At 48.7% G+C, this 21,512-nt stretch overlaps 2 protein-coding genes across 2 annotated transcripts; both read left to right on the forward strand.

Moving 5' to 3' along the window:
* Positions 1–5,279: 5,279 nt before the first annotated feature.
* GDPGP1 (GDP-D-glucose phosphorylase 1) lies at positions 5,280–7,738 on the forward strand. The gene is made up of 2 exons (XM_058542479.1): positions 5,280–5,342; positions 6,394–7,738. The coding sequence occupies exon 2, from the start codon at positions 6,403–6,405 to the stop codon at positions 7,558–7,560; it is 1,158 nt and encodes a 385-aa protein (XP_058398462.1). The 5' UTR covers positions 5,280–5,342; positions 6,394–6,402; the 3' UTR covers positions 7,561–7,738.
* Positions 5,294–21,478, forward strand: TTLL13 (tubulin tyrosine ligase like 13). The gene is made up of 15 exons (XM_058542487.1): positions 5,294–5,342; positions 10,780–11,050; positions 11,385–11,425; positions 12,148–12,266; positions 13,988–14,118; positions 14,380–14,536; positions 14,936–15,079; positions 15,458–15,543; positions 15,857–16,088; positions 16,568–16,752; positions 18,173–18,358; positions 18,657–18,837; positions 19,133–19,312; positions 19,892–20,210; positions 20,589–21,478. The coding sequence occupies exons 2-15, from the start codon at positions 10,791–10,793 to the stop codon at positions 20,843–20,845; spliced, it is 2,478 nt and encodes an 825-aa protein (XP_058398470.1). The 5' UTR covers positions 5,294–5,342; positions 10,780–10,790; the 3' UTR covers positions 20,846–21,478.
* The last annotated feature ends 34 nt before the right edge of the window (positions 21,479–21,512 follow it).

The following is a 21,512-nucleotide window of genomic DNA, read 5'->3' on the forward strand; positions in this document are numbered from 1 at the left end:
TCTACTGGTTCCTCAGGCTCTCTGTTTTCAGCCACTCTGGGCTCTCAGTGCCTCTTCCGTCTTATCCTCAGGGAAGCCTTTCCCGATTCCCCAGACTAGATTGAGAATCTGTCTCACAATTGCTTCTTGACAGCATGTATCATGTTTGCACTTTATGTTTACTTGGGTGATGATTGAGTGAATGTCTGTTTCCCTCACTAGACTGGAAGCCCCATGAGCTTTGAGAATCATGATCTCCAGGACCTGCTATGTGGCAGTTGTTGAGTAAATGTTTGCTGAGTGACTAGATTTCCCAGCACTCAATAATAAAGTGATCATCCGAGAGTGACGTTAGTAAGATTCAATATATCAACATTGAGTCCCACCGTTGTGGAAATATTCCATTCCAAGAAGTGGAGGCTGCAGGGCAGTGGAAACACCAAAACCAGTCAAAGTGACTGGAGTATAGTGCTGTCCCAACATGATCATTTTTCTCTTGATAGTGGTCTCTTTCTGTCCAAGAAAAGGTTGGTCTTCAGTTGGTAAAAGGGTAGGCAAAGAGCAAGAAGCTGTTACTGTGTCTTCTGTACTAGACTGAGGAGAGGGAGCACTGGCCAGCCAAGGCAGATCCCTGGACTTCGAGGTGAGACTGTATCTCTTCACGGGAAGATGTGGGAGTCGGCCTTGTGCCGTGGTGACCAGCTGTGATCTAGATCTCCCAGCCACCTCACTTGGCTCTGAACCCTTCTTCATTGAGGATAATTTTGCTTCCTGGTAGATTTTTGTACAGAGGAGGGACTATACTGAGCAGCCAATAAGAACATTTTGTGCTGTTTGGCATGTTTCTCACTGTAAATTATTAAATAGGCATTCTGAGTCACCCAGCAGTCCCTGGCGAGTCTGGTTAGCATATTGTGCTTCTTGTGTGTGATCAACTCTTGATGCAGTGATAAAACTGAATTGCTGATAAACTTTTAAAAATAGCTTCTAGTGCTGCTTATTGTAACATTTTGTTTCTTAGGTTTTTCAAAGGCTTGTTTGTAGATCATATTTTTGGCAATGTACCAACTCTTGGATTTATGTATTCTCCTTTTTTCTTGTTTTCCAAGACATTTTTTTCCCTGCTTATAATATTGTTTCCTTCTCTCTGTTTTCCTTGGGTCATTAAATAGGGTGGCCACAGAAGATTTCTCTGAGGCAGTGACATTTGGTCTGAGACCTCAAGGACCCAGCCATGTGAAGAAAATCTGGGTAAAGGGTATTTTAGGCAGACAGAATAGTAAGTGCTGAGGCCATGAGCAGGAACAAGCTTAGTGAGAGTGAGGGAGCAGAGTAGGGAAGGGGAAGAGTGGTAGGAGATGAGGTGAGAGAGGGAGGCAGAGCTAAGCCTTGAGTGCCCAGAGGCCGTGCTAAGGAAATGAACTTTATTCTAGGGGTTCAAGGTCGCATCAATGAATGATAGAGGTAGAATTCAAACACCTTGTCAGCCTCTAAAACTAGTCTCTCACTCTTTTCCTGGGATGTTACCCACCTTACAGGCTTGTTGTCAGGGTCACCTGAGTGGACTTGGAAACCCCGCAGCCCATGCCTGGTATGAGATAGACATGCAACTAGTGTTCCCTTTCTCCTGGTTTTCCTATAAAGGTTGAATTCTGTCACATGGTCACTACTGATTTGTCACTCTAAAGTATTCCTCTTTATCCCTAGGTAATGCTTTTTGTGTACTAGTTCATTTTAATATAAATATGCCCATACCCACTTTTTATTGATTCTGTTGATTGATATGTCTTTACTCATATTTTTAGCCTTTTGGTGTCGTCTTGGTCCTGGGTCTTTGGTCCTAGCCCCTGGCTTTAAATGTTACTCCAATTTATATCTAGCCCAGACCTTACCCTTGACCTCCAAGTTTAACTATCCAACTGCCTACACCACTTCTCTTCTTGGATGCCCAGCTGCATCTCAACTCAATACGGTCATGCCCCATGATGACGTTCTGGTCAACGACGGACCACATACCTGACGGTGGTCCCGTGAGATTAGCACCATAGAGCCTAAGTGTGTACTGGGCTTTACCATCTAGGTTTGTGTAAGTACACTCTATGATGTTCACACAACGACGAAATCGCCTGATGACACATGTCTCAGAACATATGCCCATCATTCAACTACGCATGACTGTAATCAAAATTAAACCCTTGATTCCCCCCTTCCTCTAGTCAACCTCTTCCCACCCACCTTCCCAGCCTCTTCATCTCTGTAAATGCCAGTGCATTGTATCTAGTTCCTGGAGCCAAGTCGCTCCCAGTTCTTCCCTCTCCTTCAGTCCCCACAGCCAGCATGTCAGCAGACCCTTTTGGTTCAGCCTTCAAAACATGACCCACATTCCCTGCTCCTCTCTATCTCTATTGCCTACGATGCTGTCCAGTTGCCCTCATTGCTCACCTGGCTACCAGAGTGGCCTCTGAAATGGTCTCTCTCCTTCCTCTTTGCTCCCCTACAATCCATTTTCTACACAGCGGTTAGAAAAAGATATATAAAATATCAGATAGTCCTGCTTAGAACCTGCCAGTGATTTCTTATTCCATTTAGAATAAAATCCAAGCTCTTTGGGTTTTTTGTTTTTGTTTTTGTTTTTGTTAGGAGGACTAGCCCTGAGCTAACATCCATTGCCAGTCCTCCTCTTTTTGCTGAGGAAGACTGGCCCTGGGCTAACATCCGTGCCCATCCTCCTCTACTTTATATGGGACGCCACCACAGCATGGCTTAGCAAGCAGTGCATCAGTGCGCGCCCGGGATCCAAACCTGTGAACCCCGGGCCGCTGCAGCGGAGCGCACACGCTTGACCGCTACCCCACCAGGCCGGCCCCGCTCCTTGGGTTTTAAATAAATCCTTAACACAAGCATATTGTAGCTGGACTTGACTGCGTTGCACAAGGCCCTGCAGCTAACCTGGCTCCTGCCTCCTCTCCAGCCTCACCTGGGGCCCTGTTCCCCTTGTTGTCCATGCTCTGATGACACTGGCCTCCTTTCTGTTTCTCAAACAGGCCAAGTGCCTGCCTGGCTCAGGGCCTTGGACTTGCAGTTAGCTTTGTCTAGAACACACGTTCCTCAGCTCTTCACTGCAGGCTTCTTCTTACCCTTCATGTCTTAGCTCAGCTGTCATCTCAGAGAGCCCTGCCCTGCCCTCTTATTGAAGTAGGATGTCCTGATCCCACCTCTTAGTTACCCTCTATTGTATCACTAGTTTATTTCCCACAGAATGCTATAACCATGGGTGGTTAACATGTTCATTTTGGTAGTCGTCTGACTCCACCACAGGGTGTAAGTTCCATGAGGATAGGAACCTTGTTTGCCTTATTTGCCACTGTGTCTTCATTGTCTCATACGCAACAGTTACGTCATAAATACATGGGTTTTGTGGCTCAGCTGAACATGCAGCAGAGGGCACAGAAGAGTTGCTGCCAGAACATCAGGAGTGGGCCCGAGGTAGGCATTGACGCTGAATGAATGAATGAATTAATGAGAGAGTAATGAATACTGTCTTAAGTATAGCTCAGCAAATTGTTGGATTTCTCAAATCTATCATGAGACTTGCTTAAAAGAAAAAAATGTTTTTAATTGTGGTAAAATATACATAACGTAAAATTTACCATCTTGACCGTTTTTCATTGTGGTAAAAAACACATAACATAAATTTTGACATCTTAACCATTTCTAAGTGTACACTTCAGTAGTGTTAAGTATATTCACATTGTTGTGCAGCCAATCTCCGGAACTCTTTCATCATGCAAAATTGAAACTCTGTACCCATTAAACAACAAACAAGTCCTCATTCTTCACTCCCCCCAGCCTCTGGGAACCACCATTCTACTTTCTGTCTCTATGAATTGGACCACTCTAAGTACCTTATTTAAGTGGAATCATACAATATTTGTCCTTTCGTGTCTGGCTTATTTCACTTAACATACATATGTTCAAGGTTCACCCACGTTGTAGCATGTGTCAGCATTTCCTTCCTTTTTAAGGCTGAATAATATTCCTTTGTATGTATGTATCACATTTTGTTTATCCATTCATCTATTGATGGATACTTGGGTTACATCCACATTTTGGCTATTATGAATAATGCTGCTGTGAACATGAGGGTACAACTATCTCTTTGAAACCCTGCTTTCAGTTCTTTTGCATATGTACTCAGAAGTGGAATTGCTGAATCACATAGTAATTCTGTTTTTACTTTTTTGAGGAATTTTCATGTTCTCCATTGTGGCTGCATCATTTATATTCCTACCAACAGTGCACAATGGTTCCAATTTCTCTGTACAGTCATGTGTCACTTAACATGGGGATACGGTCTAAGAAATGCATCCTTAGGCGATTTTGTAGTTGTGTGAACATCATAGAGTATACTTACACAAATCTGGATGGTATAGCCTACTACACACCTAAGCTATATGGTACTAATCTTATTTTTTATTTTGTTGTGAGGAAGATCAGCCCTGAGCTGATATCCATGTCAATCCTCTTTTTTGCTGAGGAAGACCAGCCCTCAGCTAACATCTATTGCCAATCTTCCTCCTTTTTTTTTCCCTTTTTTTCCCCCAAAGCCCCAGTAGATAGTTGTATGTCGTAGTTGCACATCCTGCTAGTTGCTGTATGTGGGACACCTCCTCAGCGTGTCCAGACAAGCGGTGCATCAGTGTGTGCCCGGGATCCGAACCCGGGCGGCCAGTCTCAGAGCGCGCACTTAACCGCTAAGCCATGGGGCCGGCCCCGGTACTAATCTTATTGGACCACTGTCGTATGTGTGGTCCATCGTTGACTGAAATGTTACGTGGCACATGACTGTATCCTCACCAACCCTGTATTTTCTGGTTTTTTGATAGTAGCCATCCTGATGGCTATGAGGTGATATCTCACTGTGTTTTTGATTTGCGTTTCCCTGATGATTAGAGATGTCGAACATCTTTCATGTGCTTGTTGGCCATTTGTGTATCTTCTCTGGAGAAATGTCTGAGACTCACTTTTAATAGAATAATTTAAGACTTTGCATTTTATTGTCAAAATTATGCATAGCTTGACTTTTAAAAAACTTTTTTATTGTGGTAAAAAACTCATATAATTCATCATCTTAACTATTTCTAAGTGTGCAGTTTAGTGGTGTTAAGTCTATTCACATTGTTGTTCAACCAATCTCTAGAACTTTTTCATTTTGCAAAACTGAAACTCTATACCCATTAAACTCAACTTATGATATGTCATTTTGTATGTTTGTCATGTTTCCTTTCTGTTTTATTAATGTGAAGTTTCTGGACCAGCAGAGCTGAGGGAACGCAAATTTGGACTGAAGCGACTCTCCTGAGGTAAGCCACCTTCTGAAGTCTTATCTTGGCTAACAGTAGGACCCTCTCCCTGACACCTCTGGGTCCACAGGGCTCCAGGGGCTCAGTGGGAGATGAAGACAGGTACCGACTTCCCCCTGAAGGATTGGCCCTGGGCATGTATGCACACATTGGGCCATTCTCACCCAGATGGCTCCATGCTTGGCCATTTGGAATCACTATCAGTGGAAAAGCTATTCCCACACAGGAGTGGTCAGCTTTGAAACCCTGGCCATTCTCATACACTGAAACCCTGGTACAGTTTTCTGGAGGGCAGTTTGATAGAGTGTCCATCAAAAGCCTGAGCTATGAGCCTTCTCTGACCCAGTGGTCTACTAGGATTTTATTTTAAAGGAATATAAAAACACCTCTGCAAAGATAAATACACAGAATGTTCATCACAACATTGTGTATAATAATATGAACTTGGCAACAACTTATGTGTCCAACAGTTAAAGACTGGTTGAAAAAATCAAGATCCATCTGTACAGTCATGTGCCACATGACATTTCGCTTAACAACATATATGACGGTGCATATATGACGGTGGCTCCATAAGATTAGTACCACATAGCCTAGGTGTGTAGCAGGCTATACCATCTAGGTCTGTGTAAGTACACTCTATGATGTTCGCACAACAACAGAATTGCCTAAGGATACATTTCTCAGAATGTATTCCCGTCATTAAGCGACACATGACTGTATATGAAAATGAAGCTAAATGTAAATTGTTTATTTTCCCTGGGCATTGAAATAAGGATTGTAGTTTATTTTTTCTCCATTAAGAAAGTTTACTCAATATATATAATTTTTAGAAAGAAAAAAATTTGATATATACTTTTAATTCAGCAAAAACGTAGACTAATCTGCAGGTGACGGAATTATGAGTGATTTCCGTGTTTTCAAAATGGTTTACCAACAGCATACATTACTTTTGTAATAAGATCAAAAAGTAAAAGGTAATTGAAAATAAAAATAAAATCTCTGGAAATGGGATAGCATCGTGTGTTTTTCACCTCTATGATTGTTTCAGGTCAACCCCATGGCTATTCCATGTGATTCAAATGAAACTTCCTATTTGCTACCTCCAAACAGTGAGGACTGGGAAGGGCATGGCATTCCTGACTTTGTGTATCGGCAGGAGGAGCTCAGGCTGGAAGGGATTCAGTGGCCGGGGAAAGCACCCAGCCTCCCGGGCACGCCACCGCTGTCCCGCTTCGACTCTGCACTCTGCTCTGCCTGGAGGCAGCGGATGGAGCTGGGCTTGTTCCGCTACCACCTGGGGGAGCTGCAGACCAAAACCCTCCCGGGTGCTGTGGGGTTTGTGGCTCAGCTGAACGTGGAGCGAGGTGTGCAGAGGAGGCGCCCCCAGAACATCAGGAGCGTGAGGCAGGCGTTCGACCCTGAACAGTTTAACTTCAGCAAGATCCAGCCAGGAGAAGTCCTCTTCCGATTGCACCGGGAGCCCCATCTCCCTGGTGCCCTCCAGCAGGAGGACATCCTCGTGGTGATCAACGTCAGCCCTTTGGAGTGGGGCCACGTGCTGCTGGTGCCCGAGCCCGCTTGCGGGCTCCCCCAGCGCCTGCTGCCAGGGGCACTGCAGGCCGGGGTTGAGGCTGTGCTGCTGAGCTCACACCCGGGCTTCCGTGTCGGCTTCAACAGCCTGGGGGGCTTGGCCTCGGTGAACCACCTCCACCTGCATGGCTACTACCTGGCCCACAGACTGCCCGTGGAGGGGGCACCCAGCGAGCCCCTGGACCCTGGGGGTCATTTGCATCTGCTCCAGGCTCTTCCAGCTCCTGGCTTCCTCTTTTACACTAGCGGGCCAGGGCCTGAATTGGAAGCCTTGATAAGCAGGGTATGTCGGGCTACTGACTACCTGACTGACCATGAGATTGCACATAACTTGTTTGTGACTCGGGGGGCCCTACCAGGAAACACATCACCTTCCTCAGCCCTCACGGGGGTCCGAGTAATTCTGTGGGCCCGGAAGTCCAGCTTTGGGATAAAGGAAGGTGAGGCATTCAATGTTGCCCTCTGTGAACTAGCTGGGCACCTCCCTGTCAAAACATCCCAAGACTTCAGCAGCCTGACAGAGGCAGCCGCTCTGGCCCTCATCCAGGACTGTCTGCTGCCCCCAGCCCAGGCAGAAGAGGTGCAGGCAGCACTGGTGGCCTTGACAGCCCAGGAGGAGCAGTAATCCTTCCAGAAGTATTTATTTTCTAACTGATCTAAGTCCCTTTCCAGAGAGCTGTGTGTAATGGTCATTTTCATAACTGCCTTCTCATCTATCTCAGCCTAAGGGGAAGGATAAAGATCTGATAAGCGGTCTCTTAAAGAGGAGAAACCTTGGAATAAATCGAATGAATGAGCACTCATGGATGTATCTCCTGCTTCTCACCTGTCTTCCTGGACAAGCCCCAGGGACGTCAAACCTATTAAGAAGGGAGTGTGCACAAGAGTTACATACTCCTGACTTTATGTCTGGCCTTTTCTCTTCCTTTCTTATCAAATCTTAGCAAAATGATAGTTTATGTGCCTCTGGCATTGTGCCCCCCTTCCTCTGTTCTCCCCTCTGCTCTCTCTGCCTTTGCCCACCAGAGTTTTATTTCTTCATCTCTCCCCTACATTTGGCCCTGCTCCAGATGCCTGTTTATAGCACATTCTTCACCTACCTGGCCACCTTGAAGTTTCCTCCAGCCCCCAACACTGAGCTCAGTGTTCTTCACATATGTCATCTCATGTGAAAACAAGGTGTCCTCACAACTTCGAAGGTGCGGGTCCTCTTCATACTCCATTTAACAGATGAAGAGACCCAGACTGACAGAGATTTAAGAGCTTGTCCAAGGTCAGACAGCTCCTACATAGTAGCACAGGCAGGCAGACACCAGAAGCTGAGTTGGGTCTGTGCACTTGTGACTGTCTATCCAGGCAGTGGCTCCCATAGCAGTGGTGCAGTCCCTAACAGTTCTCGGGCCCTGAGCTGAGGCCCAGCTCCCCGGGTAGTTGGCTTTCTCTGCCCAGGCCTCTATGAAGCTCGTATATATAGGATTTTAGAGGTTTAGTATCCCAAAAGACATTATAAAGTCTCGTTGGGATAAAGTAGAATATGCACCATGACACATTTCATAAGAAAAACAGTTTAACATTTAAATGTAAATTTATATGTTTAATATTTAAATTTCTCTCCAAAAAACTGTCACCCTCGTGTTTTTGGCAATTGCAGTAATTTTAGCTTAATGCCACTTTCTGCACCCCTTTGCATATACAAGCTCCAATAACATCACTTGCTTTTGCTTGCTCACTCTCTGAAGGGAGTGCAGATGACCATTACAGCAGAGTGGATTTTGTGTCCAAGGTGATGAGCCCAAATATCAGGATTTCCTAGTTTTTCCCTAGGACTGATGTTCAGAGTAAAGCCTCATCTGGCCCAAATAAGTTTTCATAAAAAAGAGGAAAAAAGTCAAATAGGTTTTCTTTATGGTGGTACTTCTCAGCCATTTATATACTCTGTGAATCACCAACAAGGGGATTTAGACGGAAGCTTGAGTATGGAACACTGAGGGGACCCTTTGTTCTCCGAGCCCTGGGCTTTGAGCCTGGTCAGAAGGGCCGATCCTGTCCAGAGCCTCTGCAGCTCTTCGCTTACGTTTTGATGGAGGGCCTCATGTACTAAGGGGTTTTGGACTTGATCTAATGGAAAACCTTGAAGAGTTTTAAATTGGGGAGTAACAGATTTGCATTTTAGGAAGAATGCTTAAGCTGCCATGGATGGATGGATGGAGGGAAGAATTGAATCAGGGAGACCAATTAAGAGGTTGCTGAATGGTGGTAATTCAGGCAAGAAATGATGGTTCAGGTCCTAGAACAGTGCCTGGAACACTAAATATTTGTCAAAAGAATGAGAAAAATGAGTATCCTAGAAGCCAAGGGACTCCAAAGCATTTCAAGGAGGAGGTAATTGAGAGTATCGTGCTGAAGAAAGATCAAGAAGTCTGAATCAGAAAATGTCCATGTCTTTTCAAAGGAGGGAAATTTTTAGTGTCCCATAGGTTGAGCCACATGGTACTCTTAAGGTGACAAGTTGGGCTGAGTTTGGTGGAGGCGGCGATCAGAAGTCAGACAAAGTGGATGGACGTCAGGAAGAGGAGGCGTCAATGTTACCACAATAAACTGAAAAAAAAAAAGAAGAGGAGATAGTGAAGGAGCCTCTGATAAGACGGTTCTGTTATTCCTTAGTGGAGCTGGGTGAGCGCCTGGCGAGCATGTGTGCTAATCACGGCTGTCCCCAATGCAAGGACTGTGCTCAAGGTATGGTTACTAAAAAAATTAAAGGCAAGCAGATATTTTTCCCTAACACAGAGTTGGCCAAATTCTGGGCTTGGCCTGCGGGTTCAAGGAAGGATGAGGGTAGGGCTTGTGCGAACTGACCTCAAAGCGGAAGGACTACAAGTCCCATGATGCCGCCTGTCAGCTGCTGCTGGGCTGGCTTGCGCTTCTGCCGCCAGCCCAGGGCGAACGATTCCGGGCCCCGCCCAAGACGGCCTCAGCGGACGCCCGAGTGGGTGCGGTTCCCGGGGAGGCCCCGCCCCCAGAGCGCTTCTCCAATGGGGGCCGCCCTCGTGTCCATGGCGACGGCGGCGGCGGCGGCGGCTGCTGCCGGCTTGCGGGAGGAGGCGCCGCCGCCGCCGGGATCTTCCAGCCAGGAGTGAACCTCGGGTGGGGCGCGGGCTCCCCCTCGCAATCGGCGGTGACAGCCAGTCCTGCGGAACAAGGAGGCGGTCCCCTAGCCCCTGCAACGACCGAGAAGGAGCAGGAGGCGGGCTGAAGGCGGCCATGAGTGACTAGCTGAGTCCAGCCCCAGGACGCTAGAGGCGGACCCAGCAGCCCCTCCTCTCCTCCGAACCTCGGGTGGGCAGTGTCCGCCGGAGGCTCCCCTTCCGCCGTTAGAGCCCAAGGGGTCTTAGCCATCGGGTGCCTGGCCCCAGTCTGTACACATGGAGAAACTGAGTCATGAGACAGGGAAAGGGCCAGCCTAGGGGACCTTTGGTCTTCAGCTGTATCTGAAAAGCGAAGGTTCCCCCAGCGCTCCCAGCCATCCCCCATCCCGTTCAAGAAGAAAAAAGCTATGTTCATGGCCCTTGCCGGCTCTCTTCAGCTCCTGCATGCACCCCAGTGGGTTGTATGGAGTGATCTTGGATGATTGGGACTTGTCAGTAAATCCAACATCTCATTGGCATCCCATGGCCCCCATTACCTACTTGGGAACATCCCATTCTGCAGTGGGATTGTTCTGTTCTGAAGGAGCAGCAACGCTCTCTTATAGCACCGTGAAGGTCCTTTGGGTGGATTCCTGCAGGCCTTCGTGGGCCTGGAGGGAGGTCTGATATACATTTCACTCCCATTCCTCTTCCCTCAGAATCTACAAGGATGGAACCAAGTACCTGTAAGACCAGTGAATCTGAGGAAGAATATGCTGAAGAACAGGAATCGGAGGAGGAGTGTGTTAAAGGGGAAGCTACCATCCCTTCTAACCTTTCTCAGCAGGCACTCTCAAAGGCTGACTGTAAGGCATTTGGGAATGGAGTTCCCTTATCCATTGTAGCCAAGAAAATTCCCAAGAAAATCATAGCTCCAACTGACTCAGATGGCTTAGAAGTTGGGAGGAGAAAGAGAAGGCGGAAACACAGGTAACCATTCCCTGGACCCCCTCACCTGCCTGGCTCCAGAGAGTTGCCCCCTGGCTTCCCTTCAGCAGTTTGGGGTGCTGGGATCCAAAAGAGGACAGGGAATATGGGAGCATCATTAACCTTTTGGTAAACAAACAAACAAAATTCCAAACCATTTGGGCTGGCTTAGTTTGGCATTTCAGCACATTTATATCATCCTGGTCTTTCCTTTAGTGGCTTCTAGAGAAAATGAATTGTACTGTGAATTTGTTGGGTATCTCTTCATCTGGGTGTCTGGCAGCCCAGGGTCTGTCCTCTCCCACTCTGCCTGATTTCTGCTATTCCTCCATTCCAGACCCCTGGCCATCAACCTGACCAACTGCAAGTATGAGAGTGGTAAGCACCTGGCTCGTCACTCACACTACTGCATAAGAGGGCACCTACAGTTGTTGCTTTTCCTTTGGGAATGGTCCCCTAATCGGGCTCCCACCCCCTGGATCTAGTTAGGCTGGCCTGTCATCTGCACTGAGCCCCTTGGCTCAGCTCCTGGCAGCTGAGACATCACTGTTCCAGTTAGTCTTAGTGGTAGGGTGGGAGTCTCCACAATTAGCTAACAAGACAAAAAATGACTGGAAGTCACCATTGCCCCACTCTTCCCAGATTTTACCAGAGATAAGACAAGACCAAGTTAAAAGTTTTTTTCAAGGAAGCTTTTGAGGGAGCTTCAGCAATTTTTTAAAAAATTCACCAGCTAGGTCAGCCATCTCTTCTTCCCCTCTTATCCCCACTGGCATCTATGCAAGGGCCCACCCAGAGTGTGAGGTGCCAGTGTGACCCCTAACAAGGGTCAGCTCTGCAGGCCAGAAACTGTCCTAATTGAGAGAGAAGACTGACAGGAGCAGACAGCCAGGCTCTAGTTTGCTGTCACAAATTTTGGAAGGGCCCCAACAGCCTTGTGAACTTGGAATTTGTCATGTGGTAATTAAACTGCAGAGCTAAGAACCGCCTCGCTCGTCAAGCCACTCTCTGGTCAGGTCTGTTCCTTACCTGGCCCAGCTACGGTCCCAAGGCTTGCTGCTGGAGCCCAGGCTGGCACCACTGACCTCCCTCTCTCACAGTGCGTCAGGCAGCCCAAATGTGTGGCCTGAAGGAAGTGGGGGAGGACGAAGAGTGGACTGTGTACTGGACAGACTGCTCTGTCTCACTGGAACGAGTCATGGACATGAAGAGGTTTCAGGTACAACCTCCTGACCCAAGATCCTAAAGGGGCTGTAGCCTCAGAATGACTACTCCCGCCCTTCTGTCCAGGCACCTGAGGCTGCCGCCTTTGTGGCTATACCCCTGTGCAGAGCAGGAAAGGCCATGGCCAGGGGCTTCTGCTCCGATGGAAATATTCTCCTCTTGGGTCTCTGGAACTTCTATTATCTGAAGGAAGTGTCTGCTGGGCACATCCTATCTCAATATTTGCTGTTTGCCTTGAGGCGTCTGTGCCCAGCTGGCCCCCTCCAGGGCAGGTGATCCCATTTTAGGGGATCACCTAAGACTGAGAGGCAGCTTTGGCGCTAACAGCAGAGCCAGCTGAATGATCCAGCCTTCTAAGCAGTTTAGCCTAGCACCCCACACCCATTAAGAGTCAATGTGGGGTCCTGCATGGCAGCAAGAAAGTCAAGAAAGATGGACCAGGGTCTACAAGAAGAACATAACTTCTTCACAGTATCTTTGTTATCCTCTAATTGGGTCTTTGTGATAATAATTTTAAAGAGTCTGCAGGGTTATTGTGAGGGGAAGCTAGGAAGGGAGTTGGGGAGACTGTAACCCGTCCCACAAGTCATGGGCTGGGGGGACGGGAGAGAGAGAGACAGAGACAGAGACAGAGAGGGAGGGAGAGGGAGGGAGGGAGAGGGAGGGAGGGAGAGAGAGACATAGAGACAGAGAGACAGAGACAGAGAGAGAGACAGAGAGAGAAGAGCTCAAGAAGCTCCAAAGGGGCATGCAGGGAGCAGTTATGAGTGTAACAATTAACAGCATTTATTGAGGGCTTACTATATGTCAGACAATATGTTAAATGCATTTACATTCTTACCTCATTAAATCCTCAAAAACATCCTTGAGAGTGGGCCAGCCTGGTGGCGTAAGCAGCTGAGTGCGCGCGCTCCACTGCAGCGGCCAGGGGTTCGCCGGTTCAGATCCTGGGCGCGCACTGATGCACCACTTGTCAAGCCATGCTGTGGCAGCATCCCATATAAAGTGGAGGAAGATGGGCATGGATGTTAGCCCAGGGCCAGTCTTCCTCAGCAAAAAGAGGAGGATTGGCAGATGTTAGCTTAGGGCCGATCTTCCTCACAAAACAAAACAAAAAAACAACAACCACAACCCTGAATGGCAGACACCCCTTTATTAAGAAAATACCAAGGCTCAGAAATACTAGGTTCACACAGCTAGCAAGTGGGAACGCCAGTGAGAGAGCACTGAACCATGGGGAGATGCTGCCTCCCAGCACTGTGGACAGTCACGGAGGTTTCCAGCAGGCCGTGTGGCAATGCCACGCCCTTTGGGGCTGCCATGGCCATGCATTCCCTGGGGCAGGTTCCTAGTTTTTTCTTTTGGGAAATGTTTTCTCATTGGCTTTGCGCTATCAGGCACAAATTATTCTCATAGGACTAGTCTCTGGTGGTCTGAGGGATGTTATAAGGTGGCCAGAAGGCCCAAAGTCCTGGCTAGCCCTTCTCACTGCCCCTAACCTTGGTGTATGTGTGTGTTTGGGGAGAGGCCAAGGAGGGGTCTCACCTGCCTTAGGTAACCTTCCTTTACTCCCTTGGGGCACTAGGTACAGTGTTTACCTCCACTGTGACTTCCACTTGACCTTCCCAGTCCTTCTCTACTGCTTCCTGGGATTCCCAGGCCCCCGGAACTGCTGCTTGCTCTGGGGGATAGTATAACCAATTGGCTCTGTTTCAGAAAATCAACCACTTCCCTGGCATGACAGAAATCTGCCGCAAAGATCTGCTGGCTCGGAACCTCAACCGCATGCAGAAACTCTATCCTACTGAGTACAACATCTTCCCCCACACCTGGTGCCTCCCTGCAGAGTGAGTGAGCCTGGCTCCCGGGCTGAGGTACTGGGGGAGGAAAGAGTTCACCATCTCAGTTCCCTCTAGTCTCTGGCCTTGTTACCTAGAATGTCTCAGGGGGATGGCAGCGGAAGGAGAGTTTCAGCTAGTCAAAGAAAAGTAGGTCTGAGACTGAGTGCTCCAGGAAGAGCATGGACTAGATAGCAGGAAGAACTCCATGGGGCCGTGGGACAGCCATGATGCACAGAAACCTTCTGACCAGCCCCTCTCTACACACAGCTATGGGGATTTCCAGTCCTATGGTCGTAAACAAAAAACCCGCACTTATATCTGCAAGCCAGACAGTGGCTGTCAGGGACGTGGCATCTTCATCACCCGAAATCCCCGGGAGATCAAGCCCGGAGAGCATATGATCTGCCAGCAATACATCTCCAAGGTAAAGGGTGCCTCAGGACCACCAGGCCCCTCAGCCAGCACTGGGGTGCCTCCTCTCTCCTGAAGCCAGGGAGGAAGCCAGTTGTAGGCTCCTGCCCTTTCTGCTATCCCTGTTATCTTGGAGGCAGTATGCAGCCAGGGTTCAGAGGCAGCCTGCCTGGGTTTGAATCTGAGTTTTTCCATATCCTAGATATGTGATTTTGAGCAAATTTCTTACCCTTTCTGTGCCTCAGTTTCCTCATTTGTTAATAAGAATGACAGCAGTAACTACTTTATACGGTTATTGTGAAAATTAAATGAGTTATTATGTATTTGAAGCACTTACAAAAATAGTACGTGGTACATAGTAAGCACTTCAAAAGTATTGCTATTTTGACCTGGCGGGTTTGCATGCTCTCAGCCCTTCCTCATTGACGGCTTCAAGTTTGATATGCGAATCTACGTCCTGATCACATCCTGTGACCCTCTTCGGATCTTCATGTATGAGGAGGGCCTGGCCCGCTTTGCCACCATGCCCTATGTGGAGCCCAGCCATAGCAACCTGGTAAGGGGCCAGCCAGCGGCCCTGGGGGGCAGGGTGGCACCCTCTTCCCTTCCACCGCCATGAGGCTGAGGTTCTATGGAGAAACCAGGGAGAGAGGCTGTCACACAGCTAGCCTGTCACCCATGAACAAGGAATGAAGCCAGTGAGCGCCTCAGCACCTGGCTGGGAGGAGAGCATCTGGTGGGTAGTGATGGTGGAAGGTCAGAGCTGGAGGAACGGCATACCCTCTTCCCCAGGAGCTTACAGGACAGTCCTCGGGTGAAGAGGGACAGGAGATGAGCAGTCCTGGGGAGGGGTGGGTAATCAAAAGGCAGTGAAGGGCTGGAGAGGAGAGCTGCATGGAAGCAATCTGAGACCACAGGGCCGCTCTCCTCACAGGATGATGTCTGCATGCACCTGACCAACTATGCGATCAACAAACACAACGAGAATTTTGTCCGGGATGATGCTGTGGGCAGTAAGAGGTACTCTCTACTCTGTTTTCTCCTGCTGCTTCTGCCCCTTAGCCCCACAGTCTCAGCAGCCCATGAAAATGAGCTGGCTCTTGGGATGCTAGTTACTCAGGAAGACTCAACCTTTACAGATCCCCGTTCTGCGCCTGAGCTCTAAGCGTAGCCCCAAACCCCACTCTGAAGACAAAGCCCTGCTCCAAGCTGTTAGCAGCCCTTTAAAGCACAGGGGCCTAGGCAGGGAATTAGGGTTAGTGTTAGGGAGTCTCCTGCAGCCCGGCCCCACTGGCAGAGAAACTGGTCTTCCTCTGAGCACTGGGCCTCACAGGAAGCTGTCAACACTCAACGCCTGGCTGCGAGAGCACAGGTACGACCCCCGAGAGCTGTGGGGAGACATCGAGGACATCATCATCAAAACCATCATCTCAGCCCATTCTGTTCTTCGCCACAACTACCGAACCTGTTTTCCCCAATACCTGAGTGGAGGTGCATGTGCCTGTTTTGAGATCCTTGGTTTTGACATCTTGCTGGACCACAAGCTGAAGCCCTGGCTGCTGGAGGTGAGCATTATCTCCTGGGCTTTGCATAACCAAGGTCGAGGCCTCCTTGAACAGGACACCTGGGATAGGAGTGCACTCAGGTGGTGGAACAGAGTGGGGGACGCGGCAGCACTGGGGTGGGTGGGACCCAGCAGAAGGCATGTGATCTCTACACTTCTGACTTGCTGAGTCAAATCTTGGTGGTCTCTGGCCTCCACCATAGGAATCCAGGTTTTGGATACCAAGTGCTCTTCATGTAAGCCTTGCCTTTAAGGACACTATACCTGTAGAGTCAGGCTGTCTGGTTTGCTCTCACCAGCCTGTGCATTGGAGGGATCTCTGTGGCAGAGTCTGTGGCCTTGGACGTCAGAACATCCAGCCTCACTGGCTGAGGCCTCTGGAGGGGGATGTCTCTCCTAGACCCTCCAGTTAGCTCTGCAAGAGACCACCACCTGCTCAGGTGGTCTAGGAAGGGGGTGGATAATGACTCCTCCTGGCAGGTAAACCACTCTCCAAGCTTCACCACGGACTCACGCCTTGATCGAGAAGTGAAGGATGCACTTCTCTGTGATGCCATGAACCTTGTTAACCTCCGGGGCTGTGACAAAAGGAAGGTGATAGAGGAGGACAAGCGGCGAGTCAAGGAACGGCTTTTTCAGTGCCACCAACAGCCACGAGAAGCCAGGTGCTCCAGGTGTCTGACATGTGTTTAGTTGTGCACCTTGTCTTCTTTGTTATTACTTTCCTGAGAGTAAAAGTCCTCCTCTAGATGGAGAAGGCAGCCTGGGGCTGGTGAGCTATTAAAAACATTTTTTTTTGCATAGATAAAATATCACATATCATAGATAATATGTTCAAAATTCAAAAAAATACAGTGAATAGTCTCTCTCCTACTCTTCTCCAGCTACTCAGTCTTCCCCCCTGGAGCCAATCAATGTTCCTAGGGTCATGTGTATACTTTCACAAACATTTAATATACACGTACTTAAACAAATTGTTTTTCTCCTTTTATCTACCCAGACAGTAGCATAACTTTCATACACTGTGCACCCTGCTTAGCAATGTATTTTAGAGCTATTTCATATTGGCACATAAAACGCTTACTGTGGTTTGATTCCCTGTTTTTTTTTAACAAAGCTCCTCTAGAAACCATTTCCTAAGAAAGTTTATAAAAATGAAACACAGAAAACTGGTTAGTCATTCAATAGGGGATTGTTTAAATCAGTATTGTTCACTTACTGTTGTCTTAATTGTAAGATGGGTCACAAACATGGTAGTTTGTCCTGATACTAAATTACAATTTGTTAATGATACATAAAAATGAATTGGTTTAGGATTATTCCTATAATAACATCACTCTTCCCCATCTGCATTGCAATATGCAGGGCCAGTGTGTATTTGATCTGCCATGATATTTTGAGGGCCTGGCACACAGTAGGCACTCAAATGTTTGTTCGAATGGAAATGAAGCAGAACTGTAAATACCCTGGGGATTCCCACGAGATAGGACCATGCACATGGCTGGTATGAATCATGTCTTTCAATGGGGAAGAAAGGTTGAAAACTACTGGACTTAATAAACAAAAGTACAATCATACACTAGAATACTAGGCAGCCATTTAAAATGTTGTTGTATGACCCCATTTTCATCTAGAACAAGACAGGCAGGAATAAAGCAAGAGCAAGGTAGTGAGTGGCAAAGCCAGGATTCAAACTCAGGAGGTGCTGCCTGCAGGCCCTGCTCATAACCACTAGGCTAACTGCACAGTAAGATTAGCGGAAGTTTTATCTTCTTTTTGCTCTTCTAAATTTTCTATAATTAACATATATTCCTTTATAATCAGAAAGATTATAGATAAAAGATTATGATAAGTTGGAATGCTAGCTTACAAGTCGACCCCTTTGCCCTTAAGATGAAAACTAGACTTCTGGAAGTCTAGCGTATTTTCATGTCTACACACAGGTGGGACTGGCCACAGATGGGCTTGGCAGCTTTCACCACACGGGCAGGAGCCTGAAAGGCCATGCAGCTGGTGGGAGGTTCTCAAAGCCTTAGCTAGCCCTCACAGTCCTCCCCTGACTCACACTGACCTTGGTTTCAATAGGCAAGAACAAACTGAGTTGTCCCATGCAGCAATGCTGGACGAGGAACGCTATGAGGATACCCACCTGGGCGGGTACCGGCGGATCTACCCTGGCCCTGACACGGAGAAGTATGCACCCTTCTTCAAGCACAATGGCTCCCTCTTCCAGGAGACTGCTGCTTCCAAGGCCAGAGAGGAGTGTGCCAGGTACTTTGCCCTGCATTCTCCTCTGTCCACGTGGGTGGCGGCAACTCCTGAAGCTGAACTGCTCCCCAGCAGGGTGGAGAGAAAGCCAGACACTTGAGGAAAGAGGAATGGAGTTATAAATTCTATCAGACTCTTAATGACTCAGTTTAGTAGGTTTCCCATCTACCCCCTCATTCCTCTCCCATTAGTCCCCAAAACAGATCATAATTTCCTACTTGTTCCCCATCCCCATTTTTCCCTTACTCCCCTTCTCCCCCAAACAATTTCTTCAGTGTCTGAAGCTGCTGTGTCTTGTCAGGCAACAATTGGAAGAGATCCGCCTGAAGCAGGAACAGCAGGAGACCTTGGGCAATAAGAGGCGAAAGGAAAACAAAGACCAGAACCAGGGTGAATCAGCAGGGGAGAAGAGCCGGTCCAGGCCCAGGCTCCGGGGCTTTTCCTCCCACTTGGCGTACAGGATCCGGAACCGGGAGAAAGAGGTGTCAGGGCTTTTGTAGCTCTTGCCTTTCTGCAGGAAAATGGGTTGGGACTACTAGAGAAGGGAATCTCTGCTTTCCTCTCCTCTTCTTGCATAAGAGAGAGATGAGTTCCTCATGAGTACACTGACTCTGACCTTTTGGAACTGGAGGTGAGAGAATGGATAGCAAAGGTTCCCTTCCACTAGGGTCAGGGAAGGGATGGAGGTAGAGTGGGCAGGAGACCCACAGCCATCCTTGTTGATTGTTTGGGATTCATCCTAGGAGAGTTTCCCTTCATCTCTCATGTACCTTGTAGCTGCTACCGGTACACCTGGACACCATGCAGCCTCAAGAAATTGTGGAAGAGGAGGAGCTGGGGCGGATGAAGGCCCTGCTACAAAGGGAGAATCTCATCCGAAGCCTGGGTATTGTAGAGCAGCTCACCCACATGCTGCACCCTAACCACCAGGGCCAGAGAAAACTTCACGAGTATCGGGTAAGGGTCCCTACACAGCCTCTCACAGAACGGGGGAACAAGGGCTGTACTGGCACATGGTGGTGGCCACAGCACAGGAAGCTAATGTGATGGTATCTGGCAGTGAAGCCTGGGAAAGCAGTGTATGCTGGGCCTTGGGAAAGGGTCTGTTGGTTCCTTTTGCATCTGTTTCCAAGCTTCCATGTTTTTAGTAATGACATCCAGCAAAGTGCAGCTCCCAACCTTCTCACTTACAAGAGACTTCTTCTCTGTATTCCTGTCTTGCAATAACTCCAAACTCATGACTGACAAATAACAAGGCCACCACCCTCAGTGGCTTCTGTGTAATCTCTCCCTAGCCCTGCCAGTGCTGTAGCTCTAGCAGGAGATAAGTAAAAAGTCTTGGGCCAACAAAACAGCTGCCACATTCAATATTCCCTGGGCTAGTAGCAAACCTGTTGGGCCCTCTGTTTTTGTTGAGCCCCAAAGGAGTAACTGGTTAAACAGTGGTTATGGCCTAGATTTTTCAGTTATCTATTTCTTTTACAACTCCATCCAGTCTCACAAGAAATGTGGTAAGGGGCTGCTTTTCTCCTCTAGCCTAGATTTCACCAGGACAGGCTGGGCAGTCAAGAACTGCAATCTGTGAATCTGGTCCCATTGGTCCTCCTGAGGGGGACCACCAAAGAGCAGGGCCCTCCTCATTTCCTGCATCCAGTTCGGCCCCACGAATTGATCCCCAGGATCTTAGGGCCACTGCCAAGCATGAATGCTGCAGTTCCACATCATTCTCAGTGCCATCTACAGCCCAAGAACTTCAACTGGATAAGAGATCCAGCAGCCATCGGCCGTTGTTCATTGTCAGTGAAGAAATCTGGAAGGCGCTATTTTCCCAGCGCCAGAGTCAGGCTCACTAGTCGTAAGTATGCAAAACTAGCTTTGGTCATGCTGACTTGTGTAAATTCCCACTGGCAAATATTACACCTGGGATGCTTCCCAAATATAATATGGCACTTCCACCAGTGTGGGAATGGGGGAGGTAGTGGACACATTTATTTACTACCTCCTATGTACTAGACCCTGGTGACAGAAATGGCAAATACAGTCCCAGCACTCAACAAACCTAACAGGGAAATGGACAAGTAAACACACAAATTACAATACAGTGTGGTAAAGACGCTGGAGGGAAGCATGGGACGCCATTCCTCTGTGTTGGTAATTGGGCAACAGTTGGGAAAGAGGTGAGCAAATCTCTTCCACGAGTACCAGCTCAGGGGGACCCATGTTTCCACTGCAGAAGGCCACTCCAGCAGAAGGCTAGAAGCCATAAACCGAGCCCTGGCAGGATCAGTGCCATCCTCTTTAACTGCAAAGCAGGGCTATCTTCTGCAACCAGAAAGAGCGGCAAGTGGCTCATGGACCGAACGCGCCTTGCCCTCCATGGTAGACTCTGAACCCAAAGCAGCCAAGGCCCAGAGCCTCACCCTCTGCCCTGCCTCCGCACCCCTGCTGCAGCGTACCACTGCACTCCTCGACATCAGCCACCACAGGTAAATGCAGGAAGGAAGCCCAGCGCTCACCCTCTCCTGGAGGACCCCGTTTGGTTTCCAAAGGGGCAAAGGGCCTCCAATCTTTGCTAAATGAAAGACTGCCAGCAAGCTTGTTTGAAAATCCCTGGCCAGGAACCCTGTATGCATGAAGCAAAACACAAAGACACCAAGAATTCCTCAATACCCTAAGATTATTTTTGGATCGGTCAAGACTAGAAGATGAAGAGCAACCAGGGCCGGCCGTGTACTCATCTTCGCCTTCAAACTTCAGCCTGGATTTACCGCTAGGTGATGGGTCTGAACCCTGGGTGCGGCTCGGGGCTGGTCGTCATTCCGGCGGCCAAGAGCCCCTTACCCAGAGGAGCCGAGTGCCCAAGGCACGGGGCTGTCGCCGTCCGAGGACCGCCGAGGGGCCGTCCTTCCCGCCTGGACACGCCGGCCTGGGAAGCCGTTGGGGCGGGAGGGCAGCTCTTGGCAACTGACTCCATCTTTTTATTAAAGTTTATGCCGTTTTGCAGGAGCGTCTAGTCCCTCATTCCAGCCCTGGCGTGTCGGGAAAGCCCTCTCCACAGTCACAGCCGGAAAGAGGGGGCCCCGGAGGCGTTCAAGCCCGGACATCCCGCCCTCGGCCGGAAGCCGGGAAGACGAGCGACCCCTGCTTCCTGCCCGCC

Source organism: Diceros bicornis, chromosome 5 (assembly GCF_020826845.1).
Source record: "Diceros bicornis minor isolate mBicDic1 chromosome 5, mDicBic1.mat.cur, whole genome shotgun sequence".
Taxonomy (NCBI): domain Eukaryota; kingdom Metazoa; phylum Chordata; class Mammalia; order Perissodactyla; family Rhinocerotidae; genus Diceros; species Diceros bicornis.